The 16,734-nt window shown below is 40.8% G+C and overlaps 1 protein-coding gene across 1 annotated transcript in view; it reads right to left on the bottom strand.

Moving 5' to 3' along the window:
- LOC126456229 (brachyurin-like) overlaps positions 1-16,365 on the bottom strand; it is an 89,972-nt gene extending 73,607 nt beyond the window's left edge. The window contains exons 1-2 of the mRNA XM_050091981.1: positions 16,206-16,365; positions 4,476-4,574 (exon numbers count right to left, since the gene is read on the bottom strand). Of these exons, the coding sequence (XP_049947938.1) occupies positions 4,476-4,574; positions 16,206-16,365 (259 nt within the window). The remainder of the gene's footprint in view (positions 1-4,475; positions 4,575-16,205) is intronic.
- Between the last annotated feature and the right edge of the window lie 369 nt (positions 16,366-16,734).

Raw genomic sequence — 16,734 nt, 5'->3', positions numbered from 1 at the left:
ACAAAAAGGTGTCTTAGGAGTCGGAACGACAGACGGACAAGAAAACAATGCTATAAGGGCTCCACTTTTACGGACTGATGAATGAAACCCTAAAAAAGGTAGGAAAAAGCGTGTCACCCCACCCAAAGGATCACTAGAAGCGTCCTGGTTCCACAGTTTTATCGGGATAATAAGTCATATCACCCATGGACCTTGGCATCGGTGGGGAGGCTTGCATGCCTCAGCGATTCAGAAAGCCGTAGCGCAGGTGAGACCACAACGGAGGGGTATCTGTTGAGAGGCCACATAAATGTTTGGTTCCTGAAGAGTGGCAGTAGCCTTTTCAGTAGTTGGAGGGGCAACAGTCTGGATGATTGGCCGATCTGGCATTGTAACATCAACCTAAACAGTCGTGCTGTAATTTTTCCCGTGCTCATACAGCTTCGGTAAAATATTTCGGAGGTAAAATAGTCCGCCATTCAGATCTCCGGGCGAAGACTACTCAGGAGGATGTCACCATCAGGAGAATATTGTACGAATCGGTGCGTGGAATGTCAGAGCGCTGAATCGGTCAGGTATGTTAGAAAATTTAAAAAGGGAAATGGATCGGTTGAAGTTAGATATACCGGAAAATAGTGAAGTACAGTGACAGGAGGCACAAGAATTCTGGTGCGTTGTATACGGGGTTATAAATAAAAAGTGAAATAAGGGGAATGCAGGAGTGGGTTTCACAGTGAATAAGATAGTAGGAATTCGGGTAAGCTCCTATGAGCAGCATAGTGAACGCATTATTGTATCCAAGATAGACACGAAGCCCACACCCACCACTGTAGAAGTTGTTTATATATCGACTAGCTCAGCAGAAGAAGGAGAAATTGAAGAAATGTATGACGAGATAAAAGAAGTTATTCAGACGAAAATTCAGACGAAAATTTAATAGTGTTGAGGTACTTGAATTCGAAAGCAGGAAGAGAAGGAAAAACAGCAGGTGAATATGGACTGGGGAAAAGGAATGAAAGAGGAAGCCGTTTGGTGGAGTTTTGTACAGAGCATAATTTATTCGTCGCTAACACTTGGTTTAAGAATCACAAAAGAAGAGTGCTTACGTGGAAGAGCCCTGGAGACACCGGGAGGTTTCAGATTGAGTATGTAATGACAAGACAGATTTAGGAATCAGGTTTTAATCTGTAAAACATTTCCAGGCGTAGATGTAGACTCTGACCACAATTTATTGGCTACGAACTGTAGATTAAAACTGAAGGTATTGGAAAAAGGTAGGAAAGTAAGGATATGGGACCTGAATAAGTTGAAAAAACCAAAGGTTGCTGAGAGTTTCAGAGGGAGTATTAGGCGACGGATGACTAGATCAAGGGAAAGGAATACAGTAGAAGACGAATGGATAACTTTAAGAGATGAAATAGCAGCAGAGAATCAAATGCGTAAAAAGACAAACCCTAGTGAAATCCATGGATAACACAAGAGATATTGAATATAATTAATGAAGAAGAAAATATAAAAATACGGAAAATGCAGAAGGCGAAAGGGAATACAAAAGTCTAACATATCAGATTGGCAAGAAGTGCAAAATGGCTAAGCAGGTATGGCTAGAGGACAAATGTAAGTATTTAGAAGCCTATTTCATTACGGGAATAATAGATACCGTCTACAGGAAAGTTAAAGAGGCCATTACAGATAAAAAGAAGCATCTGTACGAATATAAAGAGCTCAGATGCGAAACCAGTGCTAAGCGTAAAAGGGAAAGCTGGAAGTTTGATGGGGTACATAGAAGGTCAAGGGAGATAAACGTGAAAGCAATGTTACAGAAATGGAAGTGGACGTAGTTGAAGTTGAGATGGGAGATATGATACTGCGAGAATTTGACACAGCTCTGAAAGATGTAAGTCGAAACAAGACCCCGGGAGTAGAGGATATTCCGTCAGAACTTCTGATAGCCTTGGGACAGTCATCCATTAAAAAACTCTTCCATCTAGTGTTAAAGATGCATGAGACAGATGAAATACCGTCAGACTTCAAGAAGAATGTAATAATTTGAAAGAAAGCAGTCACTGACAGGCGTGAAAATAACCGACCTATCAGTTTCATGTCATGGCTGCAGAATACTAACACGAATTCCTTACACAATAATGGAAAAACTGGAAGAAACCGACCTCGGTAAAGATCAGTTTGGATCCTGGAGAAATGTAGGAACACGCGAGGCAGTGCTGACCCTATGACTTACAAGAAAGGTTAAGGAAAGACGAACCTACGATTATAGTATTTGTAGACTAAGGCAAAGTTTTTGACGATATTGACTGGAATAGTCTCCCTAAAATTCTGAAGGTAGCAGGGACAAAATACTGGTAGCGAAAGGCTATTTACAAAAGAAAACAGAAGGCAGTAATAAGAGTAGAGGAGCATGAAAGGGTAGCAGTGGTTGAGAAGGGAGTGAGACAGATTTTTAGCCTATCCCCGACGTTATTCAATTTGTATATTGAGCAAGCAGTAAAGGAAATAAAAGAAAAATTTGGAGTAGGAATTAATATCCAGGCAGCAGAAATAAAAACCTTGAAGTCTGCCATTAATGTTGTAATTCTGTCAGAGACAGCAAATTACTTGACCAGTTGAATGGAGTGGACATGGTCTTGAAAGGAGAATATGAAATGAACATCAAGAAAAGCAAAACAAGGTTAATGAAATGTAGTCGAACTAAATCACGTAATGCTAAGGAAATTAGACTAGTAGATGAGTTTTGCTATTTGGGAAGCAAAATAACTGAGGAATGCAGGAGTAGAGAGGATATAAAGTATAGCCTGGAAATACCAAGGACAGGATTTCTGAAGAAGAGAAGTTTATTAACATCGAGTATAGATTTAAACATCAGGAAGCCTTTTCTGAAAGTATTTGCCTTGAGTGTTGCCATGTGTGGAAGTGAATCATGGACGATAAGCAGTTTAGACAAAGAAAGAATAGAAGTTTTCTAAATGTGGCGCTACAGAAAATTATTGGATATTGGATGGGTAGATAACGTAGCTAATGAGTAGATACTGAATATAACTGGGGAGACGAGAAATTTTTGACACAACTTGACTAATAGACGAGATCGGTTGAGAGTACAGGTTCTGAGACATCAAGGGATCACTAGTTTCTTATTGCAGGGGAGTGTAGAGGATAAAAATCGTAGAGAGAGACCAAATGATGGATAGAGTAAGCACATTCAGAAGGATGTAGGTTGCAGCAGTTATTCCGAGAAGAAGATTCTTGCAGAGTATAGAGCAGCATGGAGAGCTGCATCAAAGCAGTGTTGCCACTGAAGATTACAACAACAATAAGTCACATTTTCTGGAATTTTCTCGAAGCGTTTCGAAGTTAAGCATTACATGTCAATTTTGCCTAGTGCCACCTCTACCTCTAGGAGTCAACTGTCACTGGAAGTGTCACCATTCGGAAATCCCGAAAACTATGGACTTGATAATAATATAGATCATTTTCGGGACTTTTAACGTCCTTCCCTCAACCACCTACGGCTCTGCCCTAGGGGTGTCTTACCCCACAGCAAATTCAACTAAATGATAAATCACACGTAGCAAATCTGGTTCGAACTTTTTGCAGGCGATCCAGTGCTAAGCATGTGTCTTCATATTCAGACGGTAGTTGTCCCGTTGTACTAACTGATATGTATCAAGTCTTTATAAAGCACAGCAGGCCTTCCAGAGCTATGCTCGAACAGGATACATACGCACGTAGGACTAGACTTTCATCCACGAACCTCATAAATGACACCTATATATTCTTAATTGGAACTTGCATTGAGATTCGTCTTTCCCTTATCCACAAAAAATTTATGCTGCAATGTTAATGAGCTGTAGCACTCTTTTACAAACTAACTTCAGTTAGCTTTATGCGGTTTCGATAGATATTACACTAAAGCGTCTCTCCTGTATTACATTTGGTTATCTACATAATTCTGAAGGTCATATTCCAGCTGACACATATGACGATTTTTTAAAGATAGATATTCAAATGTAAATTTCGAATAGCTCGTGACTATCTATCACTACCTGACGGATATTCTTTTCTATTCTTCACTGGGTGCATCCAGTGAGCAACGTATGAAATTGCCATGCCTTGTTGATCATGTGGTAGCTATTAGCGTTATCTGCTTTTAATTTCTGCCGCAGTATGAGTACATTGCTTTCCTGGAAGCCTGACGGCGCGTTTAATATCGCATACGCCACTGATTTTAGTGATCCAGAAGATACTTCCATGAAATGTGTTGCGTTGAGGACAGTACTCAGTTTACATTAAATTTACTCAGATCGTGCAAAATTTGACGTATTGTATGACATGAGACAACCTATACAATAAATGCAGACTCACATTTTCAAACGTATTACCGCTAACAACGTTCGATTCCCTTACACCAACTTTCAGGATGGGACGGAATCAATAAAAAGTTTAAAAAGTAGTCACCACCTACGTAGAACGCGTGTACTTACTGTCGGTATTGAGGCCCCAGCCGCTGACCGTAGCGGTCTGGCCCTCGAAGCTGTTGCTCGCCTGTGAGCGAGAAGGCAGGTTCACCAGTCCGATGTAATCTGTAAAAATAGAAACATATATTTTCATATTTCTTGTTATATCCCTGAAACAATCAAGACGTAGGACTCTCTCGAAAAATGAAGCCCCAGAAGCAATGAAAATACTCTCTGAACTACGATTCTAGTAATCAAGATACATATGGACGCATTTAGTACGAAAATGAACGGACATCTCTATAACATAGTTGATCGGGATAATTAAGATGACTTCGAAAATATGAGCACTCGACCTACGGTTTCTGAGAAACCAAGTGTACTTGGCGGTAAAATTAAGACAGTTATGTGCGAACCACCGTGTGTGGTCCCTATCTGATTGTAGAGAACTGCTTTTGCCGAAAATTTACCGTGGCATTTACTCAGATATTATCAGTGAATCGCAGAATATTATCAACAAAGACAAATGATGCCCCCAACAGACATTCGTTTTGGTACTCCTTGTGACCGATCTTACTGCTAAAAAACAACATTAATATTTCGTTAAAACAAGTAACTTCATGTTTAGAGAAATTTTGTACAAATGACTTGGCTCACACAAATAATGCAGAAATCTATGCATGGAAAAGCATTCCAACAAGCAAGACATTAAGCTAAAAATTGCCGTGGAGGAACTGCTGAAGTAGGGAAGTCGAAACTAATCGTACTGTTCAATTATACTGAAAACGAGCCATTAAAATCGGCTGAAATATACATTATGCTCTCTATAACTGTAGGTAATAATTATCAAACATGATGAATGAGAAATCGACGACAATGGTGTAATATTCCATAGTATTTATTGTTATACAAATCGATTTTCGGCTGTTACTCTATTGTCAGGTACATGCGTAAATACGTGTGGTGTGCAAGGTCAAATATTTGAAGTGTGGTGTATCTAGCGAGTATCTAAGTTTGTTTTCAAAGATGACAGTTGGTAATATGTGATTTAGCACTAAAAACAGAGAAGTTTTTCCGTAAAATACCATGTAAAACTATTTAACTTAGGTAAAATATGTGACAAATGAAATGATAAACTACATGAAAAATTACAACAATTGTTCTAAGACAAAAATTAGCTGCACAAAATATATTATCCGTAATTACTTTATACTTCAGAATACTTTTCGTTAAATACTGCGATCAGAGAGCAAGCAATGGACCCGCAGCAACGTTCAGTCTCATCCCACTCCATTGGTCGGCGACTGGCAGCAGTCGCACTAGGGAATTCTTGTCCCATGTGTAGGCTGCCATTAACACCACAATACAGACGGCTCAGTTTTTGAGTGGTGACGTGACCTGGTATCATGGACTGCTGATGAGTAACGCCTCATTATGTTCAGCGTCGCCTTGTGGTGAGTATGATTTTGACCTGGGCAGGGGACCCATTCTTCCAGCATACTGGGGAACACAGTGGTTTTATTTCTGGCGTCATGATGCGGGGAGCAATCACGTATGATTTCAGGACTCAGATGGTAGAGATCGAGGGAACTCTGGCGGCACAACGGTACGTCATGGACATGTGTTACCGCTCATGCGACCTTATCGTGATACCCTTTCTTGCAACAGGACAATGCTCGTTCATGCATAGCCCGTATCTGTATGAACTATCTCAGTGATGTTGGGGTACTCCTGCGACCACCAATATCCCCAGATCTTCCCCCGATAGAACAGGTATGGGACGATCTCGGACGTCCACTCCGACCCAGTGGATATCAAGAACGAGTCACACTATGTGATCAAAAGTATCCGATGCATTGTGCTGCCACATACTGCCAGGTACTCCATATCAGCGACCTCAGTAGTTAGTAGACATCGTGAGAAAGCAGAATGGGACGCTCCGCGGAACTCACGGAGTTCGAATGTGGGTGTCACTTGTGTCATACGTCTGTACCGGAGATTTCCACACTCCTAAACATCCCTAGGTTTCCGATGTGATAGTGAAGTGGAAACGTGAAGGCACATGTACAGCACAAGATCGTGCGGCGAAGAGGATAGTAACATGTAATAGGCAGACATCTATCCAGACCTTCACATAGGAATTCCAAACTACATCAGGATCCACTGCAAGTACTATGGCAGTTAAGCAGGATGTGAGAAAACTTGGATTTGATGGTCGAGCGGCTGCTCATAAGCCACACATCACGCCGGTAAATGCCAAACGACGCCTCACTTGGTGTAAGGAGCGTAAACATTGGACGATTGACAAGGGGTAAAAACATAGTGTCGAGTGACGAACTACGGTACACAATGTAGCGATCCTATGGCAGGGTGTGGGAATGGCGAATGCCCGGTGAACGTCATCTGCCACCGTGTGTAGTGCCAATAGTAAAATTTGGAAGCGGTTTTGTCATGACGTGGTCGTGTTTTTCATGGAGGGGCTTGCACCCCTTCTTGTTTTGCGTGGCACTATTACAGCACAGGCCTACATTGATGTTTTAAGCACCTTCACATTCTTGCTTCCCACTGTTGAAGAGCGATTCGGGGATGGCGATTGCATCTTTCAACACTACCGAGTACCTCTTCATAGTGCACGGCCTGTGGCAGAGTGGTTACACGACAATAACCTCCCTCTAATGGACAGGCCTGCGCAGGATCCTGACCCTTGGGGATGTTTTGGAACGCCGACTTCATGCCAGGCCACACCGACTGACATCGATACCTCTAGTCAGTGCAGCACTCCGTGAAGAATGGGCTGCCATTCTCCAAGATACCTTCCAGTACCTGACTGAACGTATGCCTGCGAGAATGGAAGCTGTCATCAAGGCTGAGTGTGGGCGAACACCACATTGGATTCCAGCATTACCTATGGAAGACGCCACGAAGCCATTTTCAGCCAGATGTCCGGATACTTTTGATCACATAGTGTACATCAATTATGGGGCAGCGTACCCCAGGGGAGGGTACAATGGCTTCCCAAATGAATGAGTGCGTGCAACCAGGCCAGGGTGGGTGCAGCGTCATACTGTTACGTAGGCTCGTACTTTTTTACTATTTTGTAATCACCGAAATACCGTCACATACTCTCTCGATCCGTGAAGTTTCATTTCGTTTGCTGCTCTCCTTCTGGGTGCTTCAAGTTTTTCGTCAGACAGTGTGATAAATAGTATAGAATATCACATCAGTGTAATGCGTTATTTCATTTATAATTGTCGTGTCCTGACACAGGACAGAGGGAAGGCAGGGGGTCTAGGGTCAGTCTGCAATTTCCCAGCGTATGCAGTAAGACAAATTCCCAGTGAAGGCAGGTTGATGCTTTGGATCAGCGCCAAACATTATCACAGGGCATCTACGAGAGACGCCGATTTTATAGCCTCACAGTATACTTGCAGCCGGAGACTCATGGAATTCAGGGGTCTTATTAGCACTGTTTATTTGCGATCATACTAACTACTACACCGAAGACTAATTCTACAGATTAGAAAAGCAAAGGAGGAATTTATTTGCACAACAGAAGGAGGGGTGATGCTAACGCAACTAGAGAACACTAGCAGCACGGCAAGTACAAACTTGAGAGCAGCACTCCAAGTGAGAGAAACAGACATGTCGGAGCTTACCGAGGCTGGGTACGAGCGGCACGGAGGCGGTGCCCCAGCGATTTGGCTGAGAACTCCCTCTAAATGCAAAAACAAAGGTTTTCATATAATCGTGGTGGAATCGAGAACTGCGCACCTAAGTGACTGCCTGACTGCTGGGTAAATTCGAATAGCCTTTTCTTCTCTTTCCTGCTCACGGCAGTAACTATTTTCTGTAAGATGTCACGCTTGAAATATGTATCTGTCTGCAGTCAACTGAGCACCAATTAAGTTTGTGATTGTCTCTCAGACATGAGCCACTTGATGTTTATTTAATCCAAGTTTTGTCGTCAGGCAGAGTTTGCATTATCCAGCAACAGGCTCACAACAATAAAATTTACCGCTATACAGGGTGTTACAAAAAGGTACGGCCAAACTTTCAGGAAACATTCCTCACACACAAAGAAAGAAAATATGTTATGTGGACATGTGTCCGGAAACGCTTACTTTCCATGTTAGAGCTCATTCTATTACTTATCTTCAAATCACATTAATCAAAGAATGGAAACACACAGCAACAGAACGTACCAGCGTGACTTCAAACACTTTGTTACAGGAAATGTTGAAAATGTCCTCCGTTAGCGAGGATACATGCATCCACCCTCCGTCGCATGGAATCCATGATGCGCTGATGCAGCCCTGGAGAATGGCGTATTGTATCACAGCCGTCCACAATACGAGCACGAAGAGTCTCTACATTTGGTACCGGGGTTGCGTAGACAAGAGCTTTCAAATGCCCCCATAAATGAAAGTCAAGAGGGTTGAGGTCAGGAGAGCGTGGAGGCCATGGAATTGGTCCGCTTCTACCAATCCATCGGTCACCGAATCTGTTGTTGAGAAGCGTACGAACACTTCTACTGAAATGTGCAGGAGCTCCATCGTGCATGAACCACATGTTGTGTCGTACTTGTAAAGGTACATGTTCTAGCAGCACAGGTAGAGTAACTCGTATGAAATCATGGCGGTGAATCGAGGAGGTACAGTACATACTGACGAAACTAAAATGAGCTCTAACATGGAACTTAAGCGTTTCCGGACACATGTCCACATAACATTTTTCCTTTATTTGTGTGTGAGGAATGTTTCCTGAAAGTTTGGCCGTACCTTTTTGTAACACCCTGTAGATTTAAGAAAGCGCCATTAATAGCACACGGCGGCGCTGGTAGTGTTGTGACTAAGACTGTAAATAAGATCACCTGCATTTCACAGTAGTGGGCCTGTCTTTGAAGAGTTTAAAATACAATGATGAGAAAATGCTGACCCCGGAAAATCAGTTTAGTTAGCATAAACTAATACTGCGTTGACGACAAAGTACGAAATAATTTCACACATTCTCTTAACTCTGAAAGGGAAATTTTTGTGATATGCTGACAGACTCTTTTTCTGCAATCGTGAGACCCAGATTGACTTTTTCTTTTCATAAGGGTGAACAAAGTAAACAATGATCGCATCTGTTTTTGCTGTTAGCGCCATTATCAAAACATTTCACTCTGATTTCAAATTCGCTATTACTGTGTTTATGTCGGTAAATTGTGAGTCGAAATCGGTGGATTTTGAAATCGTTTGTGCTTTCTGTTTTTGGATGCAGGCACTGTAAATTTGTTTTCTGCGTGCAGTTCGAAATAAATCGGGACGAAATAAATTGATATTTCGCTTAAAATAAAGATGGGGCTGCTTAAGGCACTTGATAAGAAAACGGAAATCGAAAACGTCTTGTTAAGTCAGTTCTTAGCTTGTAAAAACTTCATAAAATGCATGACACACAAATGTTGACTTTATTTATATTTTATTCCGAACGGTTTCGGAAATAAACTACGTTCACGGTCGTCGACAAATTAATCTGCCGTTTTAATATGTAATGCTGACTACAGATAAAATTTTCGACGACCATGAACATGGTTTTTTTTCCGAAACCGGTCGGAATAAAATATAAATAAAGTCATCATTTGTGTATTATGCAATTTTACAAAGGAAATCGAAAAAGCAAATGAGTGAAGAGATTGATTTTCTGACTGTACATTGTCGACGTTAATTAAAAATAGAGATCAAATTACAGCAATTTTTGAGCGCACAATTTCGAGCCTGAGACATGTATGAATTGTAGACTGCGTTGCTTGTTGGTTCAAATGAGCTAGGTCCCAGAATGCTCCTGTACCAGGAGCGTTTTGCGTGGAAAAACTGTTGAACTGGAGAAAAACAAATGAATATCGAATTTTCTACAAATAAAGGCTGGTTATCACGTACATGAAAACGAACAGCATAGAGTTAAAAAATGTTTGGTGTGAAGCTAACCAAGGTTTATCGATTACGACTACAGATATGACGCAGCAGATGCTTTCAGCACCAACGAAGCTACGTTAATTTGGGCCTGCATACCCAATAAAACTGTATCGCTTAGGGGTCAATTGTTTTCAGGGAGGATAACCTCTAAGGAAAGATTTATGCCATTGGTAGGGTACATGTCAGATGGATCTCATGAGCGATCCTTATTTGTCATCGGGACGAATTTAAAGCCATTATGTTTTAAAAATGTACGGCCACGAAATAAACGTGGCTGCTGACTGATATGTTTACCGACTGGATTCTCAAATTCAGATTACGAGAAAAGCATTAAGCGTAGTTATTCTTGATTGTTTTCCGCTACCCCGCAATAATAAATTAAAATCTATAAAGCATACAAATTTCCCTACGAACACCACAAATGTATTGCAACCGTGAGATTGAAGTATCACACAAAGCTTGAAATTTCACTATCAAAAGAACTTACTTGCAATCGTAGCAAATAGAAGCACGCGGGGATTTCTCCCCAGTCTTTTAGATGCATTACATAAGTTGAGATTACGGACGTTGCGATCTGTATGGAAGTTAGTGACGCCAATGGCATTTAATGAAATGTTTGGGAAAGTTTTTACATTATCGGACGGTTACACACAATCACTATTACACTCACCTATACTCTATAAATACACAACAACACACCCCCAACATTTCCTCAAGAGAAGGGGCTAAAGTGCGCCGAAGAACACCCTTTCCGACAACGGCTCTACCCACTCCCTGGGATGTCACAACTAAAAATAGCATACGATACTTATTTTACCGGGCGAATTTGTTGCAGTCAATGAGGACCTTGTTTTCCTACTGTTAGTCGCGCAAATACGACGCTAGTCATGCGTATATCCCCAGCCCTCTCACTCCTAACACTAACCTGCGAAACATGCAGGAGAGCTTCTGTAAAGTTTGGAAGGTAGGAGACGAGGTACTGGCAGAAGTAGAGCTGTGAGTACCAGACGTGAGTCGTGCTTCGGTAGCTCAGTTGGTAGAGCACTTGCCCGCGAAAGGCAAAGGTCCCGAGTTCGAGTCTCGGTCGGGCACACAGTTTTAATCTGCCAGGAAGTTCCATATCAGCGCACACTCCGCTGCAGAGTGAAAATCTCATTCTGGTAATTTCGTAGTGCTTCAGAAAGAAAGTTCTCTATTAATTTCAGACACTAAATGAGCTTTCAATTTTCCGGTTTTATTAATTCTTTTGCTAAATTAAGTGAGAGTGTAGCGAAATTTATTACTTCTGACAAACATTAAGTTTTCACACGACACGTGTCAACCTTTACTTGTCACGCTTTTAGTGCTAATTATGTGTGGCTTAACCTTTCTTTTTCAGTTATTATAGTAGTTGTCCATAGGACTGGCGACCGCAATTTCCCCCAAATCTCAAATAACTCATTAACGCCAGTTAATTGTTAACGTAACGACCGCACATTTACTTTCTTTATTAACTTTACCCTTTTTCAAAATTAATTTCCACCAATTTCATTCGCATTTTTCCTTTCATTTAGATGTAACCCTTCCTCCCTCTTTATCGACAGATTAACATTGGTGACGATTGCTTTTCCCAAATTTCCATTAGGTACACATGGTTTAATTTTTCACTGTCATTAAGGTCGATAAGTGACGGGGGAGGTTCCCCCCAAGTATACAGATTGAGTAACATTGGGGATAAGCTACAACCCTGCCTCACTCCCTTCTCAGCCACTGCTTCCCTTTCATGCCCCTCGACTCTTATAACTGGCATATGGTTCCTGAACAAATAGTAAATAGCCTTTCGCTCCCTGTATTTTACCCCAGCCACCTTCAGAATTTGAAAGAGAGTATTCCAGGCAACATAAGTCTACAAATGCTAGAAACGTAGGTTTGCCTTTCCTTAATCTATCTTCTAAGATAAGTCGTAGGGTCAGTACTGCCTCACATGTTCCAGTATTTCTACGGAATCCAAACTGATTCTCGCTTCTACCAATTTTTCCATCGTTCTGTAAACTTATTAATTTAATAGCTCGGTAATTTCACACCCGTCAGCAACTCCTTTCTTTGGAATTGGAATTATTATATTTTTCTTGAAGTTTGAGGGTATTTTACATGTCTCATACATTTTCCTCGCCATATGGAAGAGTTTTGCTATGGCTTGCTCTCCCAAGGCTATCAGTAGTTCCAGCGGAATGTTGTCTGCTACCGTAGCTTTGTTTCGACCTGGGTCTTTCAGTGCTCTATCAATTTGTTCACGCAGTATCCTATCTCCCATCTCATCGCTATCTACGTCCTCTTCCATTTCTATAATATTGGCGTCACTTAAGGGGAGCCAGAACGATCAATTTCCTCCATGTTAATTTTATCAAATAGAAGGAACATTTTTTCTAAAACCATTAAACACATTGCTCTGAAATTTGGACTACATGTTTAGTGACTGTTTCTCTACAAAGTTATAATGCCATGTTAAGAAATATTTATTGCTTTTTGTTTTACAATTTTTTTAACAGACGCTTATTTTTTTCTCTAAAATTTTGCACTTTTCCTTCTATAGCTCTTATATTATACAATATTTTTTTTACAATTTGATATAAAAATGAAGGAAAGGAAGCAAACAATATTGTTATAAATTTCATTGATATAGTGTTTGCAGTTTTTGAGAAGATGTTCCTCAAAGATGAAAATTTGTAAGTTACAGGAACTAGCTTCCACAGTTTTGTAATACATTCCTGCCCCAAATGATGGATTATCAGTACCCTCGTCTTTTTCCAGTGTTAATTTCCTTTCACTGGTCTTTTCTTCCCTTTTGCTTCATGTTGTAGGCTTGTGGCTCGTCTTCCTGCACCTCTTAGTATATCTTCATCAATTAGGCGCAGTTGGAAACCTAAACGTGTCAGCACATCATATTTGATAATGTTTCCTTCATTGTATGTTGCCACTGCATCATACACTCCAAAATGCGATGTTTTTATCTGAACAAACACTCTTTTGGAAATCCAAATAGAAATTAAATTATTTATACTTTCATTTGGATTTTGTGTTTTCCCTTGCAAACACTTTTCCAATAATCTTGGCTTCGATAAATCTCTGAATATGGGCTTAATTGCATCAATTACAGCATTTGTCAAACTGTTTTTATTGACATATTCCTTTCCTGATTGGTACTTACACCATGAGTCATCACCGGTGGCGCACAGTGCATGTTGTTGGTGCTCATTTGTTGATGCAGTATGAAAAAATAACGCCCATACTGCTCTCCTCATATGCTCAATGCTTCTTGCATTTTGTCTAATAGCACACCCATTATACCTCTGCAATTTATAAATTGCTTCACCTGACAATCTTCCTTTTCCTCCAAGGGTCTTACCATCACTAAGCTTCTGGGATCCTAATGTCTGCTTTAGCTTGCACAAGCGAACCCCCATGCACTTCTACACATGTCCAGTGCACTCCTGTTTTTAATGTGAATTTCATAGCCATAAGGTTTGAGTTCCTCTACAGCTTTACATCCCTGAGAATCACCATCTCCTAGATAGTTAGTGAATCATACATTATACCACTCCTGTGATCTGGAAAAATTTGCTTTCACTCTCTCTACTTCCATTGCACTACTTGTGCAATGAAAATTTGCTTCACAACTTTCACTATGTTCGTCCTTGCTATTGCCCTTACATCTACAACGTTTTGAGAGAATAGCAACATCAATTACTTTGCAACTGTCTCCACTGCTAGCTGTCACAACTCCATTTAGAGATTTATGACCTCTACATTGCCATGATCCATCTAAAGCAAGAGTTAAACATCTACAATTCCTATTATCTGTCACAGCTTCTTCAACTGCTTTCTTCATTGCTGCTTGAGCAATATCTTCAGCAGAAGATTCCACCAATTCATTATAAAATCCAAACTTGGTTGGTGGTTGTGGCAAGTTCATAATTCCACGTAACATTGTACCTGCAGCACTGCCCTTGCCAATACAATGCAAGCCATACACTTGCCTAACATTTATATCATACACCTTCTTTCCACTATTAACACTCCGAGGAATACTGTTAGAATTAGAAAACGAAACTTTTGCAGCACATTTCTTACACTTCAATAACATTTTACATGCCAAGCCAATGTGTGAAGTTATTTTCAATTCCAGTCCACTTTCTTTGCAAACTTGGCGTAATTCGTTACGTTTCAAAATATTTGAGAGCAAGGAAATGTTAATTATTTCATTCACATCATTTCTGTCACTTTCATTGTTTTCTAATTTTTCTTTGCTGTCGCAAAGTTTCTTGCTGGAAGAAGTTCTGTCACATTCATTTGGAGTAGTCGGTGAAGCAGTCTGAGCAGCATCTCCCTTCGAAACAACAAAATATTTCTTCTTCCACTCATTTTCTTAAACACTCGATTGCTCAAACGGGGCATATTGATATCCACAAACCAAATACGTAAAACAGGTACGAGCAAAATTCGTCAAATACGCAAAATTGAACAGCTAAACAACACGAAGGAATCTCCACAAGTCAACGCACACGGTATAGCATTTATATTTAGTGATATGAACAGTCACTTGTCACAGAGATAAAGCCGTACAACGTTGGAAAACGAAACACTGTCTAATTCCGCAAAGATACCCAGCTTGCAGCCAGCGAGCGGCGCCGTCGGAGGTGACACACCAAGTCGCTACAACAGTTTACGCGGCTCGTCAACTGTGCAGCGATAAAAAACACACTTAGAATTCACTTAGGTGGGTGAAACTTGATTTGTTTTATTCAGAAAACTCCAAATCATTTTATAATGAAAAAACCAAGAAACCCCGATTCTGTCATTTTCATCGTTCCAGCTCCACTTACGTCTCTCTTGTGTAGACTTTCTACATACTCCTTCCACCTTTCTGCTTTCCCTTCTTTACTTAGGACTTGTTTTCCATCTGATCTCTAGATATTCATATAGGTGGTTCTCTTTTCTCCAAAGGTCTCTTTAATTTTCCTCTATGCGGTGTCTACCTTATGCCTATGATATATGCTCCCACATTCTTAAATTTGTCCTCTAAGCATTGCTGCATATGCATTTTGCACTTCATGTCTATCTCATTTTTGAGGCGTTTGTGTTTCTTTTCGCCTGTTCATTTACTGAATTTTTATATTTTCTCCTTTCGTCAATTAAATTCAATATCTCTTCTGTTACCGAAGGTTTTCTACTAGCTCTCGTTTTTTTACCTACTTGATCCTCTGCTGCCTTCACTATTTAATCTCTCAGAACTAACCATTCTTCTTTTATTGTATTCCTTTCTCCTGTTCTTGTCGATCTTTCCCTCATGCTTCCTCTGAACCTCCTTACAACCTCTGCTTCTTTCAGTTTATCTAGGTCCGATCTCCTTGAATTCCTACCTTTTTGCAGTTTCTTCATTTTTAATCAACAGTTAATGACCAATAAATTGTGGTCAGAGTGCTCATCTGTCCCTGGGAATGTCTTACAATTGAAAACCTGGTTCCTAAATCTCTGTCTTACCATTACATAATCTGTCTGAACCCTTCCGGTGTCTACAGGTCTCTTCCACGTATACAGCCTTCTTTCACGATTCTTAAACCATGTGTTACCTATGATTCAATTATGCTCTGCGCAAAATTCTACCAGGCAGCTTCCTCTTTCACTCCTACTACTATTCCTTCTCTTCCTTTTCCAGTCCGCCACGACTATTCTATTCATACAGTGTATACAATGGTAAATTTTTAGATAGTGTAGGAAACTATTTGTCTATATGATAATGTATCCACATTCGTGTGAGACTTACTGTTCATTGGGACGTTGGTACCCAGGAAGACGACGGCGATGTCGTTGTAGAGGTTGTTGGGGTTGTATTCGGAGTGCACCGTCGCCGACCTGGTGACGGTGGTCACGCGGCTAGGCTCAATAATGCTTAGACTGGTGAGTCCAAGTCTCACCTCCCACATGCTGAACCTGTCGCAGCAAAAGAAGGTTACAGCACAGGTTAGCGTGACGAAGTAAGAATATGCTGACTTAGTAGTATTCAGGAGAATTTTCTTCCTTCTTCTTCTTTTAGAGAGCGTTAATCTATACTATTACAGGCTCTGCTGTACTCAAACTTTGGCAACTTTATGTCTGTTTTACTTTTGTGGCCAGATACTCTTCCTGTCGCCGAAGTTGTTTGTTACCTCAGGGAGGGAGTCGTGTGCTCATCTTGTCTGTGGATCGTGTATTTTGTGTCTGCACAGGGCGTAAAAACGCAGCGAACCGTCACTGTCGGCACAAATGTAAACTGTGGTAGCTGGCGGTGGCTCGACTACATATCCGGGGAGCTG

The sequence above is a fragment of the Schistocerca serialis genome, chromosome 2 (genome assembly GCF_023864345.2).
Source record: "Schistocerca serialis cubense isolate TAMUIC-IGC-003099 chromosome 2, iqSchSeri2.2, whole genome shotgun sequence".
NCBI lineage: Eukaryota > Metazoa > Arthropoda > Insecta > Orthoptera > Acrididae > Schistocerca > Schistocerca serialis.
Note: the sequence above shows the minus strand (reverse complement) of the source record. Positions and strands in the feature narration are given on the sequence as shown.